Source organism: Hippocampus comes, unplaced genomic scaffold (assembly GCF_001891065.2).
Source record: "Hippocampus comes isolate QL1 unplaced genomic scaffold, H_comes_QL1_v1.1 scaffold406, whole genome shotgun sequence".
Lineage (NCBI taxonomy): Eukaryota > Metazoa > Chordata > Actinopteri > Syngnathiformes > Syngnathidae > Hippocampus > Hippocampus comes.
In genome coordinates this window covers 23,267-33,440 of record NW_017805934.1, presented here as the reverse complement: position 1 = coordinate 33,440, position 10,174 = coordinate 23,267, and the positions used below count along the sequence as shown (strand labels likewise).

Below are 10,174 nucleotides of genomic sequence, written 5' to 3'. Positions count from 1 at the left end.
CTTTTAACACTGGGGGGGGAGAAAGGAAACATTTTTTTTTTTTTTTTTTTTTTTTTTTTGTGTGAACATTGCCCGAGCAGAGGACATGCTTGACTATCCATTTTTAAGATGAAATTTCATTTGACCCTCATTCCATTTCATAAAATATGAATATGCAGAGACAGTATGCAAGCGTTAACACGCGCCTTGGTCTGCCACCTTCATGCTGCGTAACTGCTGACACGCTAATGTAACTCGTGTTCAGTGCAGTGTGATCGGGTTATTAACCTCATTTCCGCGCGGTGCCATCTTTGTGAGTCTGCTGGCTAGCATATGCAAAAAGCCTAATGAGCATGTTTTGACCATTTGCACGATTCATTTTTCATGACTTCTGACAACACGGTATTCTACGATGAAGAGAGACACAATTTTATGACTTGTGCTGCGCACTTTCAGTCGTGAGTGCTGCGCATTCTGTTTTCAATTATTTATTGGCATGTCTCAACAAAATACTTGTTGCATATTTAGTTAGGCTGATTGCCTGCTTGCTCCTCGACTTAGGCCAGAGCGATATGCCCTTTGTTTTTTCAAGCCAGGCCCGTTTTCATTTCATGTAAAAAAAATACAATCGTTGATATGATCACGCGGATGTCCCTCGATTGTAAAATATCCCGTCAATCTGAGTCGGCGCGTTCAAATCCAATTTCAACTGAAGCGCGGAAATGATGATCGTGAAACATGCTTTATTCTTGCTTGATTTCCTAATTGGTTCATGCTTTTGTCGACAGCTCCGAGCTCTGCTCCCAAAGACTTGACAGTGATCAGTCGGGAGGGACGGCCCCGGGCCATTTTAATCAGCTGGCAACCGCCGATGGAGGCAAACGGGCGGATCACAGGTGAGCGTTCAAGATGACATTACAAATAGTTAGTGTGTCTACCAGGAGGGGGTGATTAGGATTTTGGATGAGGCCCGCTGAATGGGAAGATATGCCAAACCCATAAAATCCAACACCATTAGAGTGTGCAAAGTGCTCAGTTGGCTCTTTGTGTGTCATGTGCATACACGTGCACACCCGCACACGTTTCCTCCGGACAATCGCGTCTGTTTTAACGAGCCCTGCTGCAATATTCCATTGAAAGTATAAACGCTGTCCCTGGAAATTGCAGCAGTGTCAGAGAACATTATTATGACCATTTACACACCACAGGTAGATTTCCTTGTTTATCCATTTTTTTTATGCATTATGCCACAAATTGTATACTGTGTATGCAATTTAAATCCTTTCAAGAATACTGTACATCTCACTGGAATGTCTATTTTGAGTATCATTTTCAATGATGTATACTAAATGGTTGACAAATTATCACACTCTCACGCAGTGGTGTCCAAACTTTTGCGTTTGAGGGCCACCTACAGAAAAACGGAAGGACAAAGGGGCCACTTGAAAATTCTTCAACTTTTTAAAACCCCCTAACGTCAGTCAAGAAAGCAATTCAATGTTGTTTTTGTTGTCTTGTTTTTTTTTTTCTTTCATTCGCTTTCTGTTTAAGGTGTTCATGCAAATAATTGAGGAGTTTTCCAGGTTTTGGGTGTGGCCAAGAGCCCTGATTGATCCAGCTCGACACTAAACAGCAGCCGGATCTCCACATGCAGAACCCAAAAAAAGAACAAACTGTAGTCAAGTGACCATTTTTAAGTGATGTCTTCATAAATCAGCCATCGAGCACAGACTGGAAGAAACAATTTTTTGCCTCTAAAATTACCCCCGGGGCTGTAGTTTGAACACCACTGATCTAGCGCGTGCACCACATGCTGCGGTTTGCTAACCGCATGGTCTTTCTTATTCCCCCATTGCAGGTTATATCCTCTATTACACCTTGGACAAAAACATGCCAATAGACGACTGGGTCATGGAAACGATTAGCGGCGACCGACTGACTCATCAGGTGGTTGATCTCAACCTTGACACCGTGTATTACTTCCGGATCCAAGCTAAGAACGCCAAAGGAGTGGGTCCGTTGTCCGAACCCGTTCACTTTAGGACAGCCAAAGGTATGTCGGAATAAAAAAAAGGGTTCATATTCAAGAAACGAAACAAGCCCCCAAATTACACAGTGGACAACAAAAGCGTAGGAAAATATGTGGCACGTGTGCAAGTGCAAACCTTTATCTACAGTCTGAATGCGCTCCTGTCTTTTTATGGAATTATTTTGTGATAACACTCTTTGTTGATTTTTCAGTGGAGCATCCAGACAAGATGGCCAATGATCAAGGTAGGTCGATTTGGAAAATGACTTCCGAAGGATTACGACTCCGGGAAAAATTGTCAAGAAAACTAATAAGGCGCAAAGAGGAGATAAGCTAAGAAAATGAGTCCTTTGAGGGAATGAAAGCAACATAAATAGCGTACGCAGAAAGTTGAAGGAGGAACCTGCGCGGAAAAATGCTTTTCTCATCAAACGCGGAGGAATAAAAGGGCGTCGACGGAGAACTTTTTGTCATTATTTATGCCAACATATGGGAGACGATTGAAGAGAGCTGAAATGAGCTCAATCTTTATAGACGCTCTGCTCCCGGGTTCTCGTCATCAGTCCCGGTAAACTAAAAGCAAATTGGCTTAGGCCGCTAATGAGGGAGCTTCTTTCAGATTCCCACTAGAGTCACTTCACACACACAACAGACAATGGCGTGTGTACTCATGCGGAATGTTCTGTGACGTTATGTGGAATTAGCAGATTGTACAGATTAGGAAACATTTGATTCCTTTCATGAAATTGGGAACGATACGTCAGGCTAAACCTGACTGTCTACACATTCAATGCATTTGAAATTCTCGTGTTTTGTTTTCCAGGTCGAGGAGGAGACCACGCCTACTGGCCATCTGATAGCAACCTCATTGACAGGAGCAGCATAAATGGTAAAATATCAACACAAGGAACATGACTGAACTGGACTCTGTTTAGAAAAATCTTTCCGAATTGGACCCGTTACTTTAGCGGACCACGTTATTATTAGCAAGACCAGCAAGAACGCAGCAATTTACAATCTGTTTGCATAATTTTCTATTTGCTGTGGTAGTCCGGTGGGTTTAAAAAAAAAAAAAAAAAGAAAACCAATATCACATCTCATTAATCAGCTTGAACTGTCTGCATTTACGTTTTGAATTTTTATGTTCTCATTGCAAATTTCCTTGGAGGAAATATGCTGAACTGCAGAAGCAACAATTCATCACCGTAATGAACTAGCAGCATCACGTGCTGTACTATAAATCACAGTATAATATCCAATCTGGTATTTGATCTCTCCATGTACCATTTTAGGATAGTCCTTTTTAATTAGAATTACGACAATAGTTCTTATTTTCCCATTTTCTTGGGACTGCACCTATTCACACATTATGATGATACCATCCTAAACGGACTGTATATTTTTGTCAGCCTGACAGCGGCTGTTTTTTTTACAAGCGAATCACTACTCGCTGGATTTTTTTTAAAAAAAAAATTCAAACTCACCTGAACTTTATTTATAGAGCACTTCAAAAACAACCGCAGCTGCAGACAAAGTGCTGCACACAAGGTAAAAATCAGACATCAATACAAAGACATTTAAAGAATACATGAAGAACAAAAACACAAATATTTCTTAGCCGCAGCTCTCCATTCGGCTCCCCCTTTCTATTGTCGTATTTTGATTGTTTCATAAAATCCTCGCTTCGGGTCCTGAAATTAACGGGCAATAAAATTGCCCCTCAGAATTAGAAAGTTGCTCCTCAAATGAAGTCACTGAATAGCAAAACTGCTTCTCGAAGACAAAAAAAAAGTGATTTTTGAGCCCTGTGTTTTTATGGTCTGGCTTGAAAACAAGCCAGTCGATGGAGGTCAGGGGTCACTGTCTGTAGCTGCTGTTATTTTAAGAGGATCCCTGCAGGTTTTTGGAGAAAGATCTGCTGTGTGTGTGTGTGTGCGTGTACATGTGCGGGTGTGTGGAGACAAATGTTTTGTGTGCATCGTTGGTGGTGTTCCTGCCAGAGGCGATGATAGATCCATCCTCTCTGACCCGAGCCCTCCCACGCCTGTGGGGATGCCACGTCCCCGAGGGCAAAGGCTCGTTCCTCAGGTTGACCATATTTCATCTGGAACACGTCTTTGTCTTCATATTGCTTGTGGCTTCCTCTCGCTGAGAAACAACCAGCTGGGACGTTTATCTCTGACTGTTTCCATCGGGTCAAAGCAATGTGACAGTCACTGTGAGGGGACCTGTTGGCTTCTAATATGAGCTCGTCGGAAAGGCCCCATGGCAGCAACCGTTTGCTGCCGAAGGACAGCGTGACCCAAACTGGATCCACTGTCTGCCGATTTTTTTTTTCACACCATATCTGGGAAGGTCTTTACTGCCGAGACTACGCATTTTAAAAGGATAAATTTCTTCTTTTCATTCAACGCACCATCTGCAACCCGAATAACGAATACCCTTACATTTTGCCCGAAGAACACCGAAAGAATCTTGGAGTAAACTGAGTCTCTTAATAGGTAGAATATACAAATGTATATTCCTCAAAATGTTTGAGGTTTTCGCATCATTGATAGGAGCGTATACGATGGGGCCTATTTTGGGGCAAGTCTAGTCTACTAAGTTTGGGGATTCCGGTCGCGTTGGGAACAGAAAGTAGTCCACATCGAAAACCCTTGTATCTCTTCTCCATATCTATCTCCTACATTGTGTTGGAATGAAATGAAAAGGTAGAAAGACTAGAAGGTGATGAAATCTTCTCTTCGGGACCTGAAAGTTGCCATTTGCTTTGGTTGGACCGTGTGACGGATTGTGGTTTTCATCGAGAGAGACAAGTGACTTTTGAAAGATGGAGGCTTCGGGGAAGCCGTGAAAGAGCTCCAAAGTGCCTTTTTTTTTTTTTTTTTCTCCGTCACAATCATTTCTCTGTCTTTTCTCAGTCCCTTCTCATGTCTCTTGCATGAGAAGGGACTCCCGTTTTTCTTGTTTGGCATTTCATCTTTTCACTCCAGTTTCAGTTTTTGACCCCGTTCATGCTTTCTTTCTGCTGAACACTCTCTTGATCTCACTCTCTAAAATCCCTGCGTGCTTTTCATCTCGCAGTTTCTTTATTATTTGCTCAAAGGTCAACTAAATTAATGACTGTGCATAATATATATGGATATAAATGTTGCCGAGAAAGCACATTTCCACCACAAGGCATCTACTTTGTACTCAGGTCGATTTTTGCTTTTGTAAAAGTGACAAGAGCAATACGACAACATGAATTGTTCATGGTGTTCTATCAATCTCGACTTCTTCTTTTTCAGACTCCCCCGTCGGTCAAATGCATCCGCCGCACGGCAGCGCCACCCCGCAAAATAACGGCAATCTTTTGGTCATCATCGTGGTTTCGGTGGGAGCCGTTACGGTGGTGGTGGTGGTGGTCGTGGCCCTCATATGCACGCGACGCTCCTCCGCCCAACAGCGCAAGTAAGACGTTGATTGCATCTTGGAGACGTCGGCGAGCATCTGTGAATGTCAAACGGCAGATGGCAAATGATTAGTCCTCACTCGCGTCAATGCCGCCGCTATTTTCCCCTTTTTCTTCGGCAGACGAAACCGGGCTTTTACTTCTAACCTTAAGTTTCTTTTATTTATTTTTTTACAAATCTTTTCCTTTTTATTCTGATTTTGTTCCTGTTCCAGGTTGTGTGACCCATTAAGGGAAAATGTCTTTCAAGTGTACAGTTTGATCGTTTTTTTTTTTTTCCAGGAAAAGAGCAAGCCACAGCGCCAGTAAGAGGAAGGGCAGCCAGAAGGATCTACGACCTCCCGACCTCTGGATCCATCACGAGGAGATGGAGATGAAGAACATTGAGAAAGCGCCCAGCGTGTCCCCGTCTGGGCACGATTCTCCCATCCAGTCTTGCCAGGACCTTCCCCAGGTTGCCCACAGCCAATCGGAGAGCCAGATGGGCAGCAAGAGTAGCCACTCAGGTCCATGACGTGATATTTTGCGCTTCTCCTAATCATAGCCGATGCTGTTAAAAGGCAGAAAACAACTTCAGCTTTTCTCTTATGGAAATGGAAAAATTAGTTTGGGAAAATAATATCTAGCGGGCTTTTTTCACATTACAGGAGCAGACGGCGATGAAGCGTCAAGCTGTATTTCTACTCTGGAAAGATCCTTGGCTGCCAGGAGGGGAACACGAGGCAAAATGATGATTCCGATGGATTCCCAACCAAGCAACACACGTATGGAATCTCTTGCAAACTTGGCTTTAAGCTCTTTTTTTTTTTTTTTCTTACCAAAGACAAATAACATGTTAAGGCGCATCGTTGGATCAGCGAAGATCTAAACTCTTAATATGACGTAACACATGGGCACAAATTACCCTGAACCAAAAATAGCAAGCAAGCTTTTTTTCTTACCAAAGACAAATAACATGTTAAGGCCGGGCAAAATCATCATCATCATCATCGTCGTCTAATATCACAATTCACATCATGTAATCAATTACCCTGAACCAAAAATAGCAAGCAAGCCCTTACATGTCAAACCAGGCGAAATCATCATCATCATCATCGTCATCTCATACCACAATTCACATCATGTAATCGGAATTTGCGTCATCACCGTTGAACACACCGCTTCATTCATACTTAGAAGCCCAAATATGAAGTCGACCAGCACTCTGAAATTCAATCGTGGCATGAAATGTTTTGCCTTTGCGAGGATCCTTCTTGGCCGTCGAAAGTGACTCTGCGTGAGAGATGCTGCAGCCGCAACCGCTCACGATAATACCGATGACATGAGCCTCGGGGCCACTCAGGATGCATATTCTGAATCACTGCCCGCAGTTGCGCATCATCAATGCTTTCTTCGGTTATTTGTTCTGACTTGGCGCCTGGCAAGGTAGCTCAGACCATCAGTCTCATCTTCATCCGGAGAACCAACAGAAATCAACATTGGCACTCGGGAAAGGGCATCTTTGGGTGCGCCTCTGCCACTCGTTTAGGGGGACAAGAAATCCATTTTAGTTTAGTGATTGAGGCTCTGAGTCCTCGGTGATTTTCTCATTTCATATTTTTTTGACAGGAGGACTGCGGCCGGAGATGATTGGCAACAAACCTCTGCCGTGGGCTTTCAATGATCTCCTTTGGTCGATCTCCGGCAAAAGACTCGTTACGTGTCAACACGCAGTTTTTGTGCGCGTGTACATTAGGAAGCGCATCGATTGAACTCGCACTGTACTTCGGTCGCACAGATGCCGATAAGCACGAGAACGCAGACGGGCGCGTCTTCAATTCGATGCCGCTGCAAGTCTGGTCTTGTTTGGCTCACTGCTGTTTTAAGAAATGCAATCAGGTTGGATCAGCAATCAGGTTCGAGCCACATGCTCTTATTTTTGGAACGTGTGACTCAGTGGGTGACTCGGTTTGTTTTTGCAACGTGACATGCCACGCTGACTCTTCGAATAAGTGCGCCTGTGATATGTGGGTCACCCAGACACAGGAAAGGCTTCGGGCTTCCCGCACGCAGACCCGTCCTCATCCTCTACTCCTCCTCTTATTCATTCTGTCATTCCACTGCCATCTTTTTTTCTCAAAACGAAACTTCTGTCCGAAGACTTTGCTCTCTTTCCTTATCAATTTGATAAGTGGGAGTCATGAGCGTGTGGCTTGGTTTCATTTTAAGGCTTGGAAGCAGTTTGTCACTTAAAGCCTGTTGCGATGATTACACACGACAGGTAGTATTGGGACAGACGATTGATCACAAACATGATCTTCATACTTAAGCGATGGGCATCACAATGGATGACCCCGTGATCCGTACTACTCCCGTCAACGTGGAACTTAATGGAGGCAAAATAACTTAACTTGGCTGGAACCTGCCGAGTCTCCGTTGAGTCGGCTTGCTTGCGGTCTACTTCTCGATGAGGCCGACTTGGACCAGTTTGTTGTTTCCGCTCAGGTTCTTTGGCCTGCAGCACAGCGAGCGATGAGGTAAAAAAAAACCGGACTGAAAGTTGTGCCGTTTTTCAAGCCGTTTTCATCAGTAATCAACCGCCAGCTACTAGTTTGCGGTTGTAAATTTGAATCGGCAGTGAAGGGCGTGGCAAAGTCACGGGTGTTCACGGCCGATCAAACTTGCCGTTTCACAATCAAATTGATGTCACTTACTAGCGAGATTTAAATGGCCGCCGCCGCCATTGCTCAGCTAACTTAATGAAGCATAATTTCGTGCTCTTAACTCGAGTTATTTTTTCAAACTGTATTTCTGCACCTGGGAATGAAGGAGCGAAGCTCGCAGAGTCTCTGTCACGAAATGCAGGCGTGCTTTCACCGCAGGAATTTTCTTGGATGAGTGATGTGGGTACCAGCATGTTTAAAGTGTGTAAGCAATATTTATACTTGCCATATTTGAGACGAGGCTTGCGTTGGCGGCGTCGAAGGCGGCTCTCGCTTGACTCGTACAGACTCTCCCTGCCTTTCACTCACACATTCAAACGCACAAATCTCCATTAACCCGCACCTGCCCTACTGCCACAAACCGATCAATAATCTCAGTCAATAACATCTGCGGTCATCTTGCTGCTGTAATCAAACTCTGCTTTGCTTCAAGTGATCACGAGTCGACCCACGCAATACTCCAAACATGCACACAAATGTGCCCTAATCTCTTTAAAGCCGACGATCACAGCCTTGCTGCTTTCAAATAATCAATCGTTTCCAATCAATGCACGTATTGATCAGAGTTTAGTGGAATCGGACGTAGAGGCCGGTGAATCTCGGCACAGTTTGTCCTTTACTGTGACGAAAGCAAAAGCTTTTTGGGCATGATCCTTTTTGAGACGTCAACATTTCTGTTTTAAAAGTCGTATTTTCTCTTGACATTCCGTTTCTTGGTGAGGATCCTTCGCAGATGTCAAATTGCCTCGTCTGTCTCATGAGCATCGCACTCGCAGAACCTTTACGGACTGCATGATTTGACGTCAGGAGTAGCTTTTGCCATTTGTACCGACCACCGTCCTTTTCTTTTTTTTTTCAGCGGTGGTCAGCGCCATTCCGGTGCCATCCCTCGATTCCTCTCAGTATCCCGGTATACTTCCTTCGCCTTCGTGCAGCTTCAGCCACACCAAATTCAGTTTAAGACCGATGCCTTTCCCCAGCCTGACTGTGGACAGAGGATACACGCAAGGTAAAACCGCAAAAGCTCATCAAAGTCGGAAACACAAACCCGCTGTGGTAAAATACGCCAGAGGAACCGCGGGGGATGGCCGACCGTCGTTCGGAGCAAATCGGGTTCCGGCCAAAGTTGCCATTGAAAAATGAATCGATCCGGGTCCTCTTTTATTTCAATTTGCGGTCTTGGCGTGGAAAAGCGGATCTACGTCGCGCTTCTTTTCGCGGTGTGTCGCCATCTTGGATCGCATCACACAATGCCACAGGACGGAATAAATCAAATGAACCGAGCTAACCCTGCGCGATGAGTGTTCCTCCCATCATGCTCCTTGTCTTATTTGAGACCATTTTACTTGCGAGCCAAACGATGCCGTTGGGAGCAGTAATTCAATCACCGCCTAATTTCTTGTCAGCTCGTACCAATGGCTCGGCGAGAAACAATAAGAAGCTTCAGAGTCATTCAATTAGCCGACACCCTGGGAGGAGGACCGACCGCTGGCAACAGAATGCGGTTACAACGCAACCGTCAAGGGGCAGACAAAACCATACTTGAGCCTCTTGTCCATCACACCTCGTGTGACATTATAAACAGCCCCGGGCTGTAGGCGCTTGAGTGTTTGGAGATTTCACAAGTCCTTGATAAATTCATTCAGACCTCCAACTTTATCGGACTAACATCTATGTGGTGTTGGGGGGGGTGGGGGCGATCGACCGCAATATATGGAAAGTACCCGCTCCCAATTAGGTTTGTTAAAAGGCTGGTTCAGCCAGCTCTCATTCACAAGTCACAAATGTTGGGTAACATTTAAAATGTCATTGCCTACCTGGCTGTCCAATTTGACAACATTTAATGACGTCAAATTGGGGGGGAAATAGCCTGCGGTATGCGGGAGTGTGGTCGACAGACATGATGTATATGCGCTTCATTTGTTTACTTGAGATAAGGTCAGCGAAAAAGAGAAAAATAATGCCTCATTTGACGTCGTCGCCTGAAACATTTTGTTATCCTTCACATTT

General features: G+C 44.5%; 1 protein-coding gene across 3 annotated transcripts in view; it reads left to right on the top strand.

Annotated features, from left to right (window-relative positions):
- dcc (DCC netrin 1 receptor) overlaps positions 1 to 10,174 on the top strand; it is a 119,879-nt gene that overhangs the window by 98,912 nt on the left and 10,793 nt on the right. For all 3 annotated transcript variants that reach the window (XM_019890416.1, XM_019890417.1, XM_019890418.1), the window contains 8 exons: positions 768 to 875; positions 1,838 to 2,032; positions 2,221 to 2,253; positions 2,832 to 2,897; positions 5,299 to 5,461; positions 5,745 to 5,968; positions 6,110 to 6,226; positions 9,024 to 9,173. In XM_019890416.1, coding sequence (XP_019745975.1) covers positions 768 to 875; positions 1,838 to 2,032; positions 2,221 to 2,253; positions 2,832 to 2,897; positions 5,299 to 5,461; positions 5,745 to 5,968; positions 6,110 to 6,226; positions 9,024 to 9,173 — 1,056 coding nt within the window. The remainder of the gene's footprint in view (positions 1 to 767; positions 876 to 1,837; positions 2,033 to 2,220; positions 2,254 to 2,831; positions 2,898 to 5,298; positions 5,462 to 5,744; positions 5,969 to 6,109; positions 6,227 to 9,023; positions 9,174 to 10,174) is intronic.